A 16,078-nucleotide genomic window follows, 5' to 3' on the forward strand; every position below is an offset into this window, starting at 1 on the left:
CACCCCTCAACTGTCTGCCAAACGGCTACAAACCATTCCAGTGTAAACAATCACGAGGGAAGCTCGGCGGATTGGTTACATAAGCGTTGGTCCTCCGGCAAAGTCTCCCCCCCCACCCGTTCTATATAAATGTCAGAAATACAGATCACAGGGAGGACACCGAACAGGACAGGTTTATTAGTGGATCTAAAACCAATACTTGGGGTGTGTTTTGGGGGGGGTTGTTAGACCGGCTATTAGGTTTTTATTGCTGTCTTCTCCCCTCCAGCTGTCCTGGCGTCACTCTAAACCGGAAATCCTAAATATTACAGTTGTCACCAAAACAGGAAATGAGGGGAATCTTCTGATTGGGGGGGGGGGGGGCAACACCCGTTCTGGTGAGAAGGATTTATTCTCACTTCCTGCTGTGTCTCCTGAAGAGGAAGTGGATGGAACTGGAACTTCCCCAGGGTGGTCAGGGAGGGAGGTTAACACAAGTGACAACCATTTATTCTTACCAAGTCTTTACAATAGTCAAAGTTTGGGCCGTAGAGAAGGAGGGAACGGAGGAAGCTGGTCGCAGCTTCGATACACGTGGATGTTCTTCTAAACGTCCCTAATGCAGCTAAAGGGTTATAGAGGGCACCAGGTACCACTGGCTGTGACACGGGCCTGCGGAGTAGAATGTAAGGACTGATAACAGTCATCGTTAAGAGTTAGGACTCCAACGGCAGTCTGTCTGATTAGGGAGGAACATGGCCGTGGACGAAGGACAAGGCGAAAGATGGCCGTGGACGAGGGACAAGGCGAAAGAGGAACGTGGACGAGGGACAAGGCGAAAGAGGGACGTGGACGAGGGACAAGGCGAAAGAGGGACGTGGACGAGGGACAAGGCGAAAGAGGGACGTGGACGAAGGACAAGGCGAAAGAGGGACGTGGACGAAGGACAAGGCGAAAGAGGGACGTGGACGAAGGACAAGGCGAAAGAGGGACGTGGACGAAGGACAAGGCGAAAGAGGGACGTGGACGAAGGACAAGGCGAAAGAGGGACGTGGACGAAGGACAAGGCGAAAGAGGGACGTGGACGAAGGACAAGGCGAAAGATGGACGTGGACGAAGGACAAGGCGAAAGAGGGACGTGGTCGAAGGACAAGGCGAAAGATGGACGTGGACGAAGGACAAGGCGAAAGAGGGACGTGGACGAAGGACAAGGCGAAAGAGGGACGTGGACGAAGGACAAGGCGAAAGAGGGACGTGGACGAAGGACAAGGCGAAAGAGGGACGTGGACGAAGGACAAGGCGAAAGAGGGACGTGGACGAAGGACAAGGCGAAAGATGGACATGGCCATAAAGGACAAGGCGAAAGATGGACGTGGCCATAAAGGACAAGGCGAAAGATGGACGTGGACATAAAGGACAAGGAGAAAGACGGACGTGGACAAGGAAAGAATATAAAAACAGTGCTAGCATCATATAGACATAAAATTTACAAAAAAGGTCCAAATAAAACTGATGTAATAGAAAGTGCTCTTGTGCTCCAATCTTCTTAAAAGTGCTGAAGTGCTCCACATAAATTCACTCCATGATGTGAGACACACCCCCTTTGTGTCAGAACATTCCTTACCAGAATCTAAGGACCCCCAGCTTCTCAGTCTGGGAGTCAAACACACTTGGTTTAAAGACTGATGGGTCACAAGGAACGGATCAAGAACTTCCCAGTAGCCTCTTAGATGTTCCAAGTAATCCTCAAGTGCAGAACAAAGGAGGAGCCAATAGTGAGGTACCGTAGGGTTGCAGTTTAATTGCGCAGTAAAAACCATACTTACAAGACCATAGATAAAAATCAACATGTAAAATTGCAATAGGCTCCTGTGAACGCCATAACCACCATGCGTTCTATGGCAACCGGAAGGGACGTCACTAAACCTCGGAAACCGTAATTTACGTCAGCGCGTTTCGCCCTCCCACAGGGCGTCATCAAGGACATGGGCGAGGGGCCAGGAGGACATGGGCGAGGGGTCAGGAGGACATGGGCGAGGGGCAGAGGACGATGGACAAGGAGGAAGGCATCTCTGATACAACACAGCCTGGAAGGGAACCGGCACCTCTGTACAGTGTATGGAGGAGGTCGACTGTGTGCAGATTTCACATTTGAACAGCTGCATCTCCAGTTTCTGCATCATCCAGCAAGGCAGGTGCAGCCATACGGGACCCCTGAGAATTCAGTTCTGACTCCGTCAGCAATGACTCCGCCAGAGACCCCAGAAACACCTGCCGACCTATTCCAGATCCATTGTTCACCGAGACCATCACTTATTCCCAGTACTCCAATATACTGATTTTTCATACATTCCATTTTTAACATTCATCCTAACTGCTGCAAAAATAAAGCCAGGGAAAGTGGATCTAACAAACATTTACATTTAGCTTTAGGTGCGGTGTGCAAGGAATAGAATCCCTGTCAGGTTTCTGTCACCAGCACAGCAATAGAGGGGAACCTTCCCTCACTTCCCAAGATTCTAACTTCCTGTTGTGTCTCCAGAACAGAAGACACAGAAATCTCCTTAATGGGGACACGGACTGCTATACAGTAACCCCTGTGAGTGTTCCAGTCTTTTAGTGGGGGGATTATTGTGACACTTGTATGATTGCGTTCTATGGGACAACCCCGCAGCCAATGAAGCTCCTCTCCATGATTAATCTGGAGGAATTATCTAACCAGGTGAAGTTAATCCAGAAATCTGCTGACAAAGACTGCAGACACTTCAGACGTTGGGCCTCCGGGAAGACCGAGGGGTTGTGAGGATCCCACCATGGCTCTGAGCAATGACACCCACATGCTGATCACAGCCGTGGTCTGCTCCTTTATAGCTTTTATTGTCCTATTGTGTCTGTGCTACTTCACCTGCAGGCTGGCAGGGTAAGTACTGCCCTATATGCCCCTTGTATCTAGGATAGGGTGGTGGGTCCACCTGGCCAAAAGTGTACCATCCTATCTGCCCCTTGCAGGATTGGGGATATGCCATCCAATCAGTTCCTTATATTCACAGGGCAAGAACCGTCCCTTCAGTCCCTTGTATCTAGGATGGGCAACGGTCAGTCTGGCCCAACAAGTACCAGTTAGTCCCTACTTGCAGGATTGGGGGGTGTGCCATCCAATCCGCTCCTTGTATCTGCTGAGCCAGACTGGCAGGGGGCAAGAACCATCCCATAAGTCCCCTGTATCTAGGGTATGGTCAGTCTGGCCCAACAAGTACCAATTGTGTCCACCCCTTGCAGGATTGGGAATGTGCCATCCTATCTGTTCTTTGTATGTGGAGGGGTCAGCTTGGCATGGCAAGTATTGTCCTATCCGCCCCTTGTATCCAGGAAGCCAGGCTGGCAGGGGCAGGAACCATCTCATTTGACCATTGTATCCAGCGAGCCAGACTATCAGGGGGAAACATTACCCCAACAACCCCTTGTATTTTGGATGGGAGTCGGGGATGCCCTGACAAGCATAATTTTATCTGACCCTTGCAGGATTGGGGGATGTGCTATCGGACGTGTTCATGGTATGCATACGAGTTAGCTTGGCAGGACAAGCATTGTCACATCCACCTCAATCTAGGAAGCCAGGCTGGCAGGGGCAAGAACTGTCCTATCCTCCCCTAGTACCCATGGAGCTAGGCTAGCTGGGACAGTATTTTACCTGCCTCTTGTAGAATTCAGGATGGTGTGGTGTGGGTGCTCTTGTTATCTGTAGGTGTCAGCCTGACAGGGCATTGTCCCATCCACCTCAATTTAGGAAGCCAGGCCGGCAGGGGCAAGAACGGCCCTATCCTCCCCCATTATCCAGGGAGCTTCTATCATCCTCCCTGCCCCTTGTATCTGGAGGGGTCAGCCTAGCAGGGTAAGTAATGTCCTATCCGTCCCTTGTATCTGGGGAACCAGGCTGGAAGAACAGTCCTATCTGCTTCTTGTATCTGGAGGGGTCAGCCAGGCAGGGCAATTACCACCCTACCCACCTCTTGTATCCAGGTTGGCGGTGTGCTGACCCATCTGCCCCTTCTAGAGGAGTCAGCCTGGCTGGGCATGGATTGTCCTATCCACCTCCTGTATCCAGGGAGCTAGGCTAGCAGGGGCAAGAACCATCCTATTTGCCCCTTGTACCCAGCGAGCCAGACTATCAGGGGGAACCATCCCCAACAGCCCTTTGCATTTAGGATGAGGGTGGAGGTGGTGTTAACATGGCCTAACAAGGATCATTTTATCTGCCCCTCACAGGATTGGGATGTGCCATCTCATGTGTTCTTGTTACCTGTAAGAGTCAGCCTGGCCGGGCAAGCATTATCCCATCCGCCTCAATCTAGGAAGCCAGGCTGGCAGGGGGCAAGAATTGTCCTGTCCTCCCCTAGAATCCAGGAAGCTAGGCTAGCAGGGCAAGTATCATCCTCCCTGCTCTTTTTCTCTGGAGGGGTCAGCCTAGCAGGGTAAGCATTGTCCTATCCGTCCCTTGTATCAGGGGAGCCAGGTTGGCAGGGGCAAGAACCATCCTATCTGCCCCTGTATCAGGAGGGGCAAGTCTGGCGGGTCAATTAGGGTCCTATCCGTCCCTTGTGTTCTGGAAGCCAGGTCGAAACATTCTCATCCGCCCCTTGTATCCGAGGAGCCCATACACTGACAATTTAAGGCATAGGTGGGTTATGGGCAAAAACATCGGACCCAGTGTTTTGATTCTTCATTGACTGTCCAACTATTTCCCCATATTGTAGACTAATTAAATCTGGAGGGGCAAATTCTGGCCAGGAGGGCATTTTTTATACCCTCTAACACATTTGTATTGCTGTGTGTTCATTGGGGAGATTTACTGTTTTTATTCTAATGACATGAAGTAAGAGGATGCTGGTGTCACTAGGTTGGAGCAATGACCCTTTCCCTAGTCTACAGAATAAATGTGCTTCTGCCACTGTCTGTGTCCCCATAAGACGTCTCCCCATCATTTCCTGTCCTTGTGACACCATGTCCTTGGGACTAGTCATAAAGTGACACGTCACCACGCGGTCCCTTCTAGCCACTTGTGGCAGAATCAGAAAAATACTTTCTTCTCAGCTGCCCATGTGCTGAAAGGTCACCTCTTTACTCTCTTCAAAGCACCTTCTGAGTTTATAGAATACTTGCTCCCCCCCCCCGATGACCTCTGTGGGTCTTGCCACCCACTTGTATGTTACAACAGGTTGTTCAAGCCTATTGGAAGAACCAAAAGGTTCAGCAGGGTCGCAAGTACTCAACTCAATGGATGGTTGAATCCTTGCAGCAGCTGGGGGGCCAGGGGTTCCACATTTTCCCTCCCATAAAAACCTAAAAACAGCTTTGGCTGGAGTTAGGCTTTAATCCATATGTACATAGCCTATTGGCAGGGGTGGGTGGCGGGACGTTCCTAGGCTTTGAGAGGATCCACAATAAAATCTATGGTGTCTATGGTGCCCAAGGTGCCAATGTAGGGGGTCCAAGGTGACCATTTGAGAGCCCAGATAAAGCTACTCATCCATCACATTGGACATGTTCTGTTGTGTGACCAGCCAGTGACCTGCATCCATCTGCGTAATATCAGCCATGCTGACAGACAAGGAATGACCCCAGTAATGGAAGGAATTGGCCCCTCCAGAGTCCTCCTGCATGGAGCCAAGTAATTAGCAGGGTGAGGAGATATGGAGCCAAAACATCAATGTTATCACTCAGCGTGGGATTATAATGTTCGATCTTTTCCCACATATAGAGACACGCAGACAGCAACCAAACCACACAGCGATGTTCTTCTACAGAATCCAAGAAGATTTCATGACGCCAACACCCAGTTCACCTCCAACACACACAGTAGCAAAGGTTCAGGCTGGTTCACATATAGGGACACCTCATTGGGGCATTAAACCAACGTTTATTACCGGTCCCTACAAAGTAAAAATCTTAGATAAACATATGGGGCATCAGGTGTACGATTGGTCCCATTAGCAATGTACCACCTATTCACTGGCATTCCATCTCTTCCTCTAGTATAGGACCACCAGGAGGCTAGCTCTTCCTCTAGGACAGGACAGTCACCAGTCCGCTACTAAGACACCCAACATCAAGCATACCTACATAAAGAAATCCTGTGTGGGAATGGGGGGGGGGGGGGAGGGAGGAGTTAGAAGAAATCTGCAGAGGGGTAGTTTGTTATTTAGAGCTTACCACCCGGCATCGCATTACGAGACCAAGCTGTTATCTAAAGATCTAAAAAGCGGTGATATTTGTAGGTACAGATTGCGCGTGGCTGAAGACCCACCCAGCTGTTCTATGGAGTATAAAATGGTAAGACTGCAGACAAATTGTACAGATGTGTTAATTAATGCAAATACCAATTGTGGACATCGGGGCGGGCCAGCAGTGGTCATCGGGGTTGGGCCAGCAGTGGTCATCGGGGTGGGGCGGGCCAGCAGTGGTCATCGGGGTGGGGCGGGCCAGCAGTGGTCAGAGGGCTGCATCAGGAGAAAGATTGCCTCCAGCTTTTCATTCCTCCCTTTCTCTCTCCAGGGTTGCCTCCAGCTTTTCATTCCTCCCTTTCTCTCTCCAGGGTTGCCTCCAGCTTTTCATTCCTCCCTTTCTCTCTCCAGGGTTGCCTCCAGCTTTTCATTCCTCCCTTTCTCTCTCCAGGGTTGCCTCCAGCTTTTCATTCCTCCCTTTCTCTCTCCAGGGTTGCCTCCAGCTTTTCATTCCTCCCTTTCTCTCTCCAGGGTTGCCTCCAGCTTTTCATTCCTCCCTTTCTCTCTCCAGGGTTGCCTCCAGCTTTTCATTCCTCCCTTTCTCTCTCCAGGGTTGCCTCCAGCTTTTCATTCCTCCCTTTCTCTCTCCAGGGTTGCCTCCAGCTTTTCATTCCTTCCTTTCTCTCTCCAGGGTTGCCTCCAGCTTTTCATTCCTCCCTTTCTCTCTCCAGGGTTGCACACAAAGTTCTGGAATTTTTCTGAGGCCAAGCCTATGAACCTGGGACTTCAGGAGAATGATCATTAAATTGTGGACCCTTCTGTTAATCGTCAAGCTGTCAACAGCTGTCAGCTTCCCGGGTAAGTAGGACCTGGCTGCCCAGCCTTGTAGGAGGTTAAAGAATGTAGATAACTGTTTGAAATCTATGAGTACATACTTCTATAACTGCTCCTCAACTAGGACAGCGCCATAATGATTCCCAGCAGCATCACCATCTCTGCCATCCTCAGCGATGGAATGATCAATCCTGGTACTCCTAGTGACCACCAGAGATGCAAAGGACACTGTTTTCTTAGAGAAACCGGCACCCTACTTTGAAGCAATCTGTTCCCAGCAGGTTAGGGGTACAGGCTCCGAGCTGGTTGGAGTAGATGTCTGGCTTCCTAGCTGCATTTTGAAAAGGGCACATAAGTGATTGGCATGCGCAAGCACCCACCATGAGTGGCCAGGCTTTTTTTTTTGACTAGGGCACAGCTAGAACACTTCCAAAAAGTCTAAAGCTATGGCCCTCCCACTATACGCAAAAGTCTAAAACTATGGCCCTCCCACTATACGCAAATACAAAATGTTGGCATTATTTTCCAAAAGTGTAAGGTTTAAAAAAAAAAAACGTATAGGTTAGTTTTGTGCTTTACCTGCTTTAGGATTCTTTGGACTCAGATGGTCCTTTAAGATTCAGTTCTACCACTAAAGGTTTCTCAGCTGCAGGCAGGGTAATAAAGAAACTATACAAAAGGCCACTGCCCCCACCTATAATTTGTCTTCGCAGAAAGGAGCACATGGAAGGGCAACGGTGATTAATACAGTTAATAGCTGGCTGGCGAGTTGAGCTGGGAATTTCCTTTCGTTTTGATTTACAGAGTCATAAGGAAAGTCACCCCTAAAATAAGTGTACCATTTGAACCTATGCATAAAACAGTTCTTACATAGTTAGTGAGGTTGAAAAAAAAGACATCAGTCCATCCATTTCAACCTATGATTGTGTGTTTGCTGTTAACCGTACATTGCATACCCCTGTATGTAGTACATTGCATACCCCTGTATGTAGTACATTGCATACCCCTGTATGTAGTACATTGCATACCCCTGTATGTTGTACATTGCATACCCCTGTATGTTGTACATTGCATACCCCTGTATGTTGTACATTGCATACCCCTGTATGTTGTACATTGCATACCCCTGTATGTTGTACATTGCATACCCCCTGTATGTTGTACATTGCATACCCCCTGTATGTTGTGGCCTTTAAGGTGCCCATCTAATAGTTTTTTGAAACTATCGATGCTCCCTGCTGATACCACTGCTTGTGGAAGAGAATTCCACATCCTTACCGCTCTGACAGTGAAGAACCCCTTACGTACTTTAAGGTTAAACCGCCTTTCCTCTAGTTTTAGTGAGTGGCCACGTGTCTTATTGTATTCCCTTTCTCTGAATAGTTTCTTATGCTAGGGTCGCCAGTACAGTATTTGTACATTGATATCATATCCCCCCTCAATCGTCTCTTCTCCAGAGAGAATAAGTTCAGTGCTTGTAGTCTTTCCTCAGAGCTGATGTCCTCCATTCCCCTAATTATTTTTGTTGCCCTTCTCTGGACTCTCTTCAGTTCCAGCACATCCTTCCTGAGGACCGGTGCCCAGAACTGGACAGCATACTCCAGATGTGGCCGGACCAGAGTCTTGTAGAGTGGGAGAATAATCTATTTCTGGAGTGAATCCCCTTTTTTTATACATCCCAGTATTCTGTTGGCTTTGCTTGCAGCGGCTTGGCATTGCATGCCACTGCCAAGACTGTTGTCTACCAGTACCCCCAGGTCCTTTTCCATCCTAGACTCACCCAGAGGTTCTCCCCTAGTGAGTAGCTTGCTTTCTGGTACCCAAGTGCATTACTTTACATTTTTCAACATTAAACCTCATCTGCCATGTAGTTGCGCCCCCCCCCCCCATTATTTTGTTCAGGTCCGCTTGTAAGGTTTCCACATTCTGCATAGAAGATATTGGCAAGCTCAGTTTAGTATCATCCGCAAATCCTGAGATTGTACTAGATATCCCCTCCTCTAGATCATTTATGAATAAATTAAACAGGATTGGCCCCAGGAGAGAACCCCGGGGGACCCCACTTTCCACACCTGCCCAATCTGAGTACTCCCCATTAATCACCACCCTCTGGACTCTCCCCTGAACCCAAAGTTCTGTTTTGGATAAAAATTACAGAAGGCAGAAACAAAAAGCCCATATGTGATGGTGGTGGGTATCAGATCCCTGCCCTTCTCACTAACTCGTGACCAAGGACCAGCCAATCTCTCACCCTGCCATCACTTGCGTAACAATGCCACTCTCAGCTGCACCCGGCACAAAGATTTTCCAGCTTGCGGGACCACAATCTAGATGCCAGCAGGCTGAGAGCGATTGTCACCGGGTTAATTAAGAAATTAACCCTTTCACTGCCACCCCTGCTACGTTATGATGAGCCCAGCGGACGCTCGTAATTTTAGAAATACCAATTATGACTTTAGATTAGAATAATCATCTGTAACACGCGCTGTCACCTCAGACAGGAATGTTCAGAGGATTTAATCTATACAGTAGCGCTCTTCAAGAGACAGGTTCGTTGTTAGTTTGCATTAAGAGCTTAGGGACAAGATTAACACTTTTCAAAATAAGGTTTAATAATAAAAAGGTTAAAATTGGTGCAAATAAAAATATTTACAGAAAAAAAAGTGTTTCAAAGAAATAGCGACACAATTAAGCAATTTAGAAAAATAAGATATGGGATTGGGAAATAAGAATACTTGCATTCAATGTCCTTGGTGTTACCGGAGTTCAGAAGCTGAGCCAGTGTGATCGGTTCTCAAACTTTATAGATGTTGCTTCTTGATGTTACCATGAGAACTCTAACCCCATCTGCCTCTCTCTTTTTCTCTGAGACCTCAGGGGGTGGTAACAGATGCTCCTGACCAATAAACACAGTGGCCATGGGCTGCCCCTAAGGGTTATGACCATACCAAGGAACCTCCCGTATAGACAGATTTATAACATAATTCATATCTTCCAATATCTACCAGTTGCCTTCTTGAAACTGATAGATTGTGCAGCAGTGAATATTATATCCATAGAGACCAAACACCGGCTATCTCAAAGTAACCTCTGACCGGTAAGGCATCTGACAGCTAGCTTGTCTCCCATAGGAGCTAAAGTGATCATGTATGATCTCGTTCCGTTCAGTATTTTATTTTGCATTTAACTATACACTTTCTAGAGACATATCTGGTTTGTGTTTAAAGTTATGAATTTGTGTGTGCATGTGTTCAATTAACAGAGCTCTGGAATGGCTCTGTTTTACGATCCATTAGCCTTTAACCTTCTTTGCCCGGTTACGGCTTTACGACCGGCCTGAGTATCAGAACAGATATCTGTCCAGACATCTTTTCAGATAACGGCTTGTTTGAAGTCGAAACTCTCTGCATTCCAGGAATTAATTGAGTCAGGGAGCGGGGGGGGGGGGGGAAGAAAAATATCTGAGTATACATTTGCTCTGCCTGTCATGGCAGAGCTCTGAACAAAATGGTTGCCCGTGACAAAATGGTTGCTTGCTACAGCTTCTAGTATATCCAGTGCAGGATATCATTACACCATCTACCCCCAAAACATTTAGAAACCAAAATCTGCCCCCACATTGGGTTCATATCCCAGCAAGGTGGAAGGACTGGAGCTCAGAGTCCTCAGACCTGACAGTGGTTGGAAGCTGGTATGGGACAACACAGAAGAAATACAGCTCCCTTCACTTTGTCTCAGTTCAGTATCAGTTTCAAAACCTCATTAATACTTTTTTTGCAGAGCAAGAGAAGAACCCTGACTACTGGCGTAAGCAGGCCCAAGACACCCTCAAACAGGCGCTGACCCTTCAGGACCTCAATAGGAATGTTGCCAAGAATACCATCATGTTTCTGGGAGACGGTGGGTCACAAGGACGGTATTATGGGCTGTGCCAAGGAACAGACCTGGATCAGTTTATGCAATTTGTTTTGTGTTCTGCAGGTATGGGTGTGCCAACAGTGACAGCTGCTCGGATCCTAAAGGGCCAACTGGCCGGACAGCCGGGGGAAGAGACTCAGCTGGAAATGGACAAGTTCCCATTTGTAGCACTTTCAAAGGTGAGCCAGATTTGCTCTACAAACACAATGTAGTGATGTTATTCGAGAACGGCTGGTCTGGCTGTAGTCAAGGGTTTACTTAAAAAAAAAAAAAAATGTATATAATGAACAGCAGCTTGCAAAGGGCTTTTCTAGCAGATCTGATGTTCAATACAGAGAGGTCCAAAAGTAGAAAAGTATAGCCAACGTAACCAGAAAGAATCACTCAACAGGAGCCAACAAAATCTACCTTCCCATCTCAAACTCCAGTGTGCTCTTGAAGAGTCCAAATTAGACAAACAGGCTAGGAGGAAGAAAAAAAAAAAAAAAAAAGAAAAAATACAGATTGGGGGGGCGTCTGTTTAGAGGATCACAATTAGAGGTTTCTCCACCCAAAGTCAATTCCAGTGTCTGGTGGACGCTGGCAAATTAAACCCATCTGACAGTTTGTTCCTCAGGCCTCTGGAGGGTCTGCACATCTGTTGTGACTATTGAGAGGACTCGTTATCCCTTGATTTATGGAAAATCCAACTAAATTGTTACCACGCAAAGCCTCAGAATATGCAGGAAGGCAGACTGAACCTCAGCTATCAAACTGAAATTCAGTTAGGAAAGGAATATGGATTTACTTACACAATGCAGTACGTCATAATGTAGACTGATATACTGCTCTGAGTTTTCTTCGTTCATTTTAGGAGAACCATGATGCCCCATCCTCCAACAGCCACCATGATCAATACACCAACAGTGCTCTTCTTAGTTTAATTTAAGAGAAGGCAAAACCCCACTCGAACGGCCACCATGCTCAATTCCTCACCAGTCCCTTCATTTACCATCATGCCTAATCCACCAACTGTTTACTTGGCTCCCTTTAAGAGAAAGCAAAACACAATTTCCCCCCCTCTCCAACACCCACCATGCCCAATTCCCCCCAATGGTCTCTATGCCCAATCAACCAACAGTGGTTTTCTTTGTTCCCTTAGAAGTAAAATCCATATTCACCATCTAATTGCTCCCCCATACCCTCCAAAGGCCAACATGCCCAATCCATCAACAGTGGTTTATTTTGCTCCCTTTAGAAGAAAGCAAAACCCCAATCCCCCCCCCCCCCCATGGCCAATCCCTCCAACAGCCACCATTTCCTTTTCCACCCTCCTTCCCCAAACACCCACCATGCCTCATTCCCCAACAATGGTTGTTCCCTTAGACGAAAGATAAAACTCCATTAAGCCAACAGCCACAATGCCCAATTTTCCCAATGGTCATCATGCCCAATCCACCAACAGTGGTTTATTTTGCTCTTTAGAAGAAAGCAAAAACCAATCCCCCCCATGACCAATCCATCCAACAGCCACCATTTCCTTTTCCACCCTCCTTCCCAATCCCCGAACAATGGTTGTTCCCTTTAGACGAAAGATAAAACTCCATTAAGCCAAGAGCCACAATGCCTAATTGTACCAATGGCCATCATGCCCATTCCACCAACAGTCGTTTACTTCACTGCCTTTAGGAGAAAGCAAAACCCTATCCCCACCCTAACAGCCTCCATGCCCAAACGCCCAATGGCCACCATGCCCAACCAACAGTGGTTTCTTTGCTCCCTTTAGGAGAAAGCAAAACCTCCATCCACCAACAGCCACAACCCCCCCCCCCACTTCCCCAGACACCCACCACACCCAATCCCTCCTAATGGCCACCACGCCCAATCCCCCCAATAATGGTTGTTCCCTTTAGAAGAAAGTAAAACTCCATTACGCAAACAGCCACCATACCCAATTTTCCCAAGAACCACCATGCCCAATCCACCAACAGTGGTTTACTTTGCTCCCTTTAGGAGAAAGTAAAACCCCAAACCACCAACATGCCTACTTTTCCAAATGGCCACCATGCCCAATCCACCAACAGTGGTTTACCTCACTCCCTTTAGAGAAACCAAAACCCCAATCCGCCAATAGCCACCATACCCAGGCACCAGTTTACGGCCTTCACGTATAAATTCTAAGTTCCAGTTACAGACTGATCACGACTATAGTGTAAATGTACTTCACCGGGGCAGTGTTGGCCACATCCAACTGATTCGATTTATGCTGGCTGTTAGCCATTGGCACATTACTATCTTCTGCTCCCAGAGATCAGATGAACATGTTCGAGGTTTTGCAGCGACAACTGCATGCGATAAAAACGCCTCTAGAACAGCGAGTTCTGGTCGCAGTGGTCAGACCGGCATACAGCTGTGTCATTGGCAGCATAAACTGGTAATAAGGAGTTACAATACAAATCCTTTTCTAGACTATTTTTTTTTTTTCTCAAAAGAAGGGGGGGGGGGGGGGTGGCAAAAAGTGTGCAGCTAAGAGAAAAAAAAAAAAGACTTGGAGGTGGGGGGAGGGGCGTTGAAGGAGATTAAAAGAAAATGAAAGGGACGTTTGATAGCGAAGATGAAAGTCTAAGGTTTTGGTTGAACAGACTCCAATTAGGGCTCCACTGTAATATTTACACTGTAACAGACGCAGATTAATGGGGGGTTGGGGTGGAAGGGAAATATATTGGCACAATTTTAAAAGGGAGGCAACATTGGCGCAATTTTCATGCATAAACAATTGGTAGACAACATGTTCTGTGTGGTCTTCCACCAATCGCAACAAATCACATTAAAAGTGGTTTACGACAGTTTCTATTAAATGTCCAACCTTGTGTGCCAAAACAATGGCGCAATAGCTTTAAAAAGCTAAGACATATACCAGAGCGCTGTACACAGAACACTGAGCCAATCACATCAGTTTCTGTACCAGAGGAGCTTACACTCTAATGCCCCCCCCCAGTGTCACATCAGTCTCATGTCCTCTGGTAGAACACTCCTCCATAAACCAGAATGGGCAGACAGACCATCCACTTTCTAGGCCTGCAGTGAATTTGGAGTGGGGGTCTGGCTGGACCGGGGGGAGCGAAGCCGGACCCGGCCGCCCCGGGGGATTGATCTGGGATTATTCCTCCCCCCCCCCCAATGTCCTTCCAATCAGGAGATCATCACTCAGTGTGGATCTTCCCTTTCTATGGGTATCCCAGAGTCTCCTCTGGTGGACCACTACATTCCTGTCCTGATCCCAACCATGGCTGGTCAGGAAACCACCAGACGGCTCCCAGAATCCTCGGCTCCCAGAACACACAGCTGCTTTATAAGCTTCCAGTAAGGGTTTTTGCTGGTCCCAGGGAAAGTTTCCAGTTTCAGCCTGTGGTTCCCGGCCTGATGTCATGTGTGATAAATACGCTTCGGCTTTCTTTACACAACAAAGTTGATCTCTTTTAATAAAACCTAAAATTACAAAGTATTTATACCGCTGAGAACCAAACACGGCGCAGACCGAGGAGACGGAATTACACCCCACCGAGTACAGAGAATGCGGCCAATTCCCAACTCAGTCTGCGGAAAGCAGGACTACAAATATCTGCACAGAAAACACCTGCAGCATCACCTGTAATAGAACGGGCGTATAGTGCCAATATCTGCTTGCAGCCCCGTACAAAGGATACACCGGAGATATAACCCGACACACACCCATCAATAACCCGACACACACCCCATCTATAACCCGACACCCCCCCCCCCATCTATAACCCGACACACACCCATCAATAACCCGAAACACACCCATCTATAACCCGACACCCCCCCCCCCCATCTATAACCCGACACCCCCCCCCCCCCCCCATCTATAACCCGACACCCCCCCCCCCCCCCCATCTATAACCCGACACACACCCATCTATAACCCGACACACACCCATCTATAACCCGACACACACCCATCTATAACCCGACACACACCCATCTATAACCCGACACACCCCATCTATAACCCGACACACACCCATCTATAACCCGACACACACCCATCTATAACCCGACACACACCCATCTATAACCCGACACACACCCATCTATAACCCGACACACACCCATCTATAACCCGACACACACCCATCTATAACCCGACACACACCCATCTATAACCCGACACACACCCATCTATAACCCGACACACACCCATCTATAACCCGACACACACCCATCTATAACCCGACACACACCCATCTATAACCCGACACACACCCATCTATAACCCGACACACACCCATCTATAACCCGACACACACCCATCTATAACCCGACACACACCCATCTATAAAAGTGCAGATTGTAATAGAACGGGCGTATAGTGCCATCATCTGCCACAGCCCCGTACAAAAGGATACACCGGAGATCAACCAACATACACCCATCTATAACCCGACACACCCACCCATCTATAACCCGACACACACCCACCCATCTATAACCCGACACACACCCACCCATCTATAAAAGTGCCGATTTGTCCGATAAATCTGATAATCATAAAGTGTTGCAAGACCTAAAGATTATTTAACCCCCTTCAATACCAGACACTTTCTTCCCCCCCCCCGAGGTGATACTGGTGAGCAGGCACTGACTGGCAGCACTATGGGCACTGATTGGGTAACTGATGGGCATTGGTTGGTCTGTCTGATGGGTGACTTATGGGCACTGTTTTTACTTTACTGTAATCGGGACACTGATTACCACTCCTAGACTCTCCTTTAAGGAGGAGCTGCTGATCGGCTCGTCTCGCCACACTCTGACAGTGTGAGGTGAGGAGCGCCGATAAATGGCACTTCATTTACATGTGACCAACTGTGATTGGACACAGCCAATCACATGGGTAAAGAGTAAGGATCAGCCGATAGATCGAGAGCCGATCTGCACTTTCCCCAATATATGGGAATCGGCCCCGGAGGTTACCGATATTGCCGGTATTTCGGGAAAGTGCTGTACAGGAGTGATGTCTGCAGCTAGAGGCATCACCCCGGTACCGGCGTCCATAGCCGACGGTCGGCTGTCTTGTAATGAAAACAGATGCAGCTGAGAAGCCGCTCGGCTGTCATTACAAGGAG

The 16,078-nt window shown here is 48.0% G+C and overlaps 1 protein-coding gene across 1 annotated transcript in view; it reads left to right on the plus strand.

The window, feature by feature from the left end:
• ALPL (alkaline phosphatase, biomineralization associated) overlaps positions 1 to 16,078 on the plus strand; it is a 44,391-nt gene that overhangs the window by 12,982 nt on the left and 15,331 nt on the right. Inside the window, exons 2-4 of the mRNA XM_082273259.1 lie at positions 6,932 to 7,058; positions 10,815 to 10,934; positions 11,016 to 11,131. Coding sequence (XP_082129385.1) covers positions 6,995 to 7,058; positions 10,815 to 10,934; positions 11,016 to 11,131 — 300 coding nt within the window. The 5' untranslated portion in view covers positions 6,932 to 6,994. The remainder of the gene's footprint in view (positions 1 to 6,931; positions 7,059 to 10,814; positions 10,935 to 11,015; positions 11,132 to 16,078) is intronic.

Source organism: Pelophylax lessonae, assembly GCF_965119305.1.
Source record: "Pelophylax lessonae genome assembly, chromosome: 12".
In the NCBI taxonomy this organism is placed as follows: Eukaryota; Metazoa; Chordata; class Amphibia; order Anura; family Ranidae; genus Pelophylax; species Pelophylax lessonae.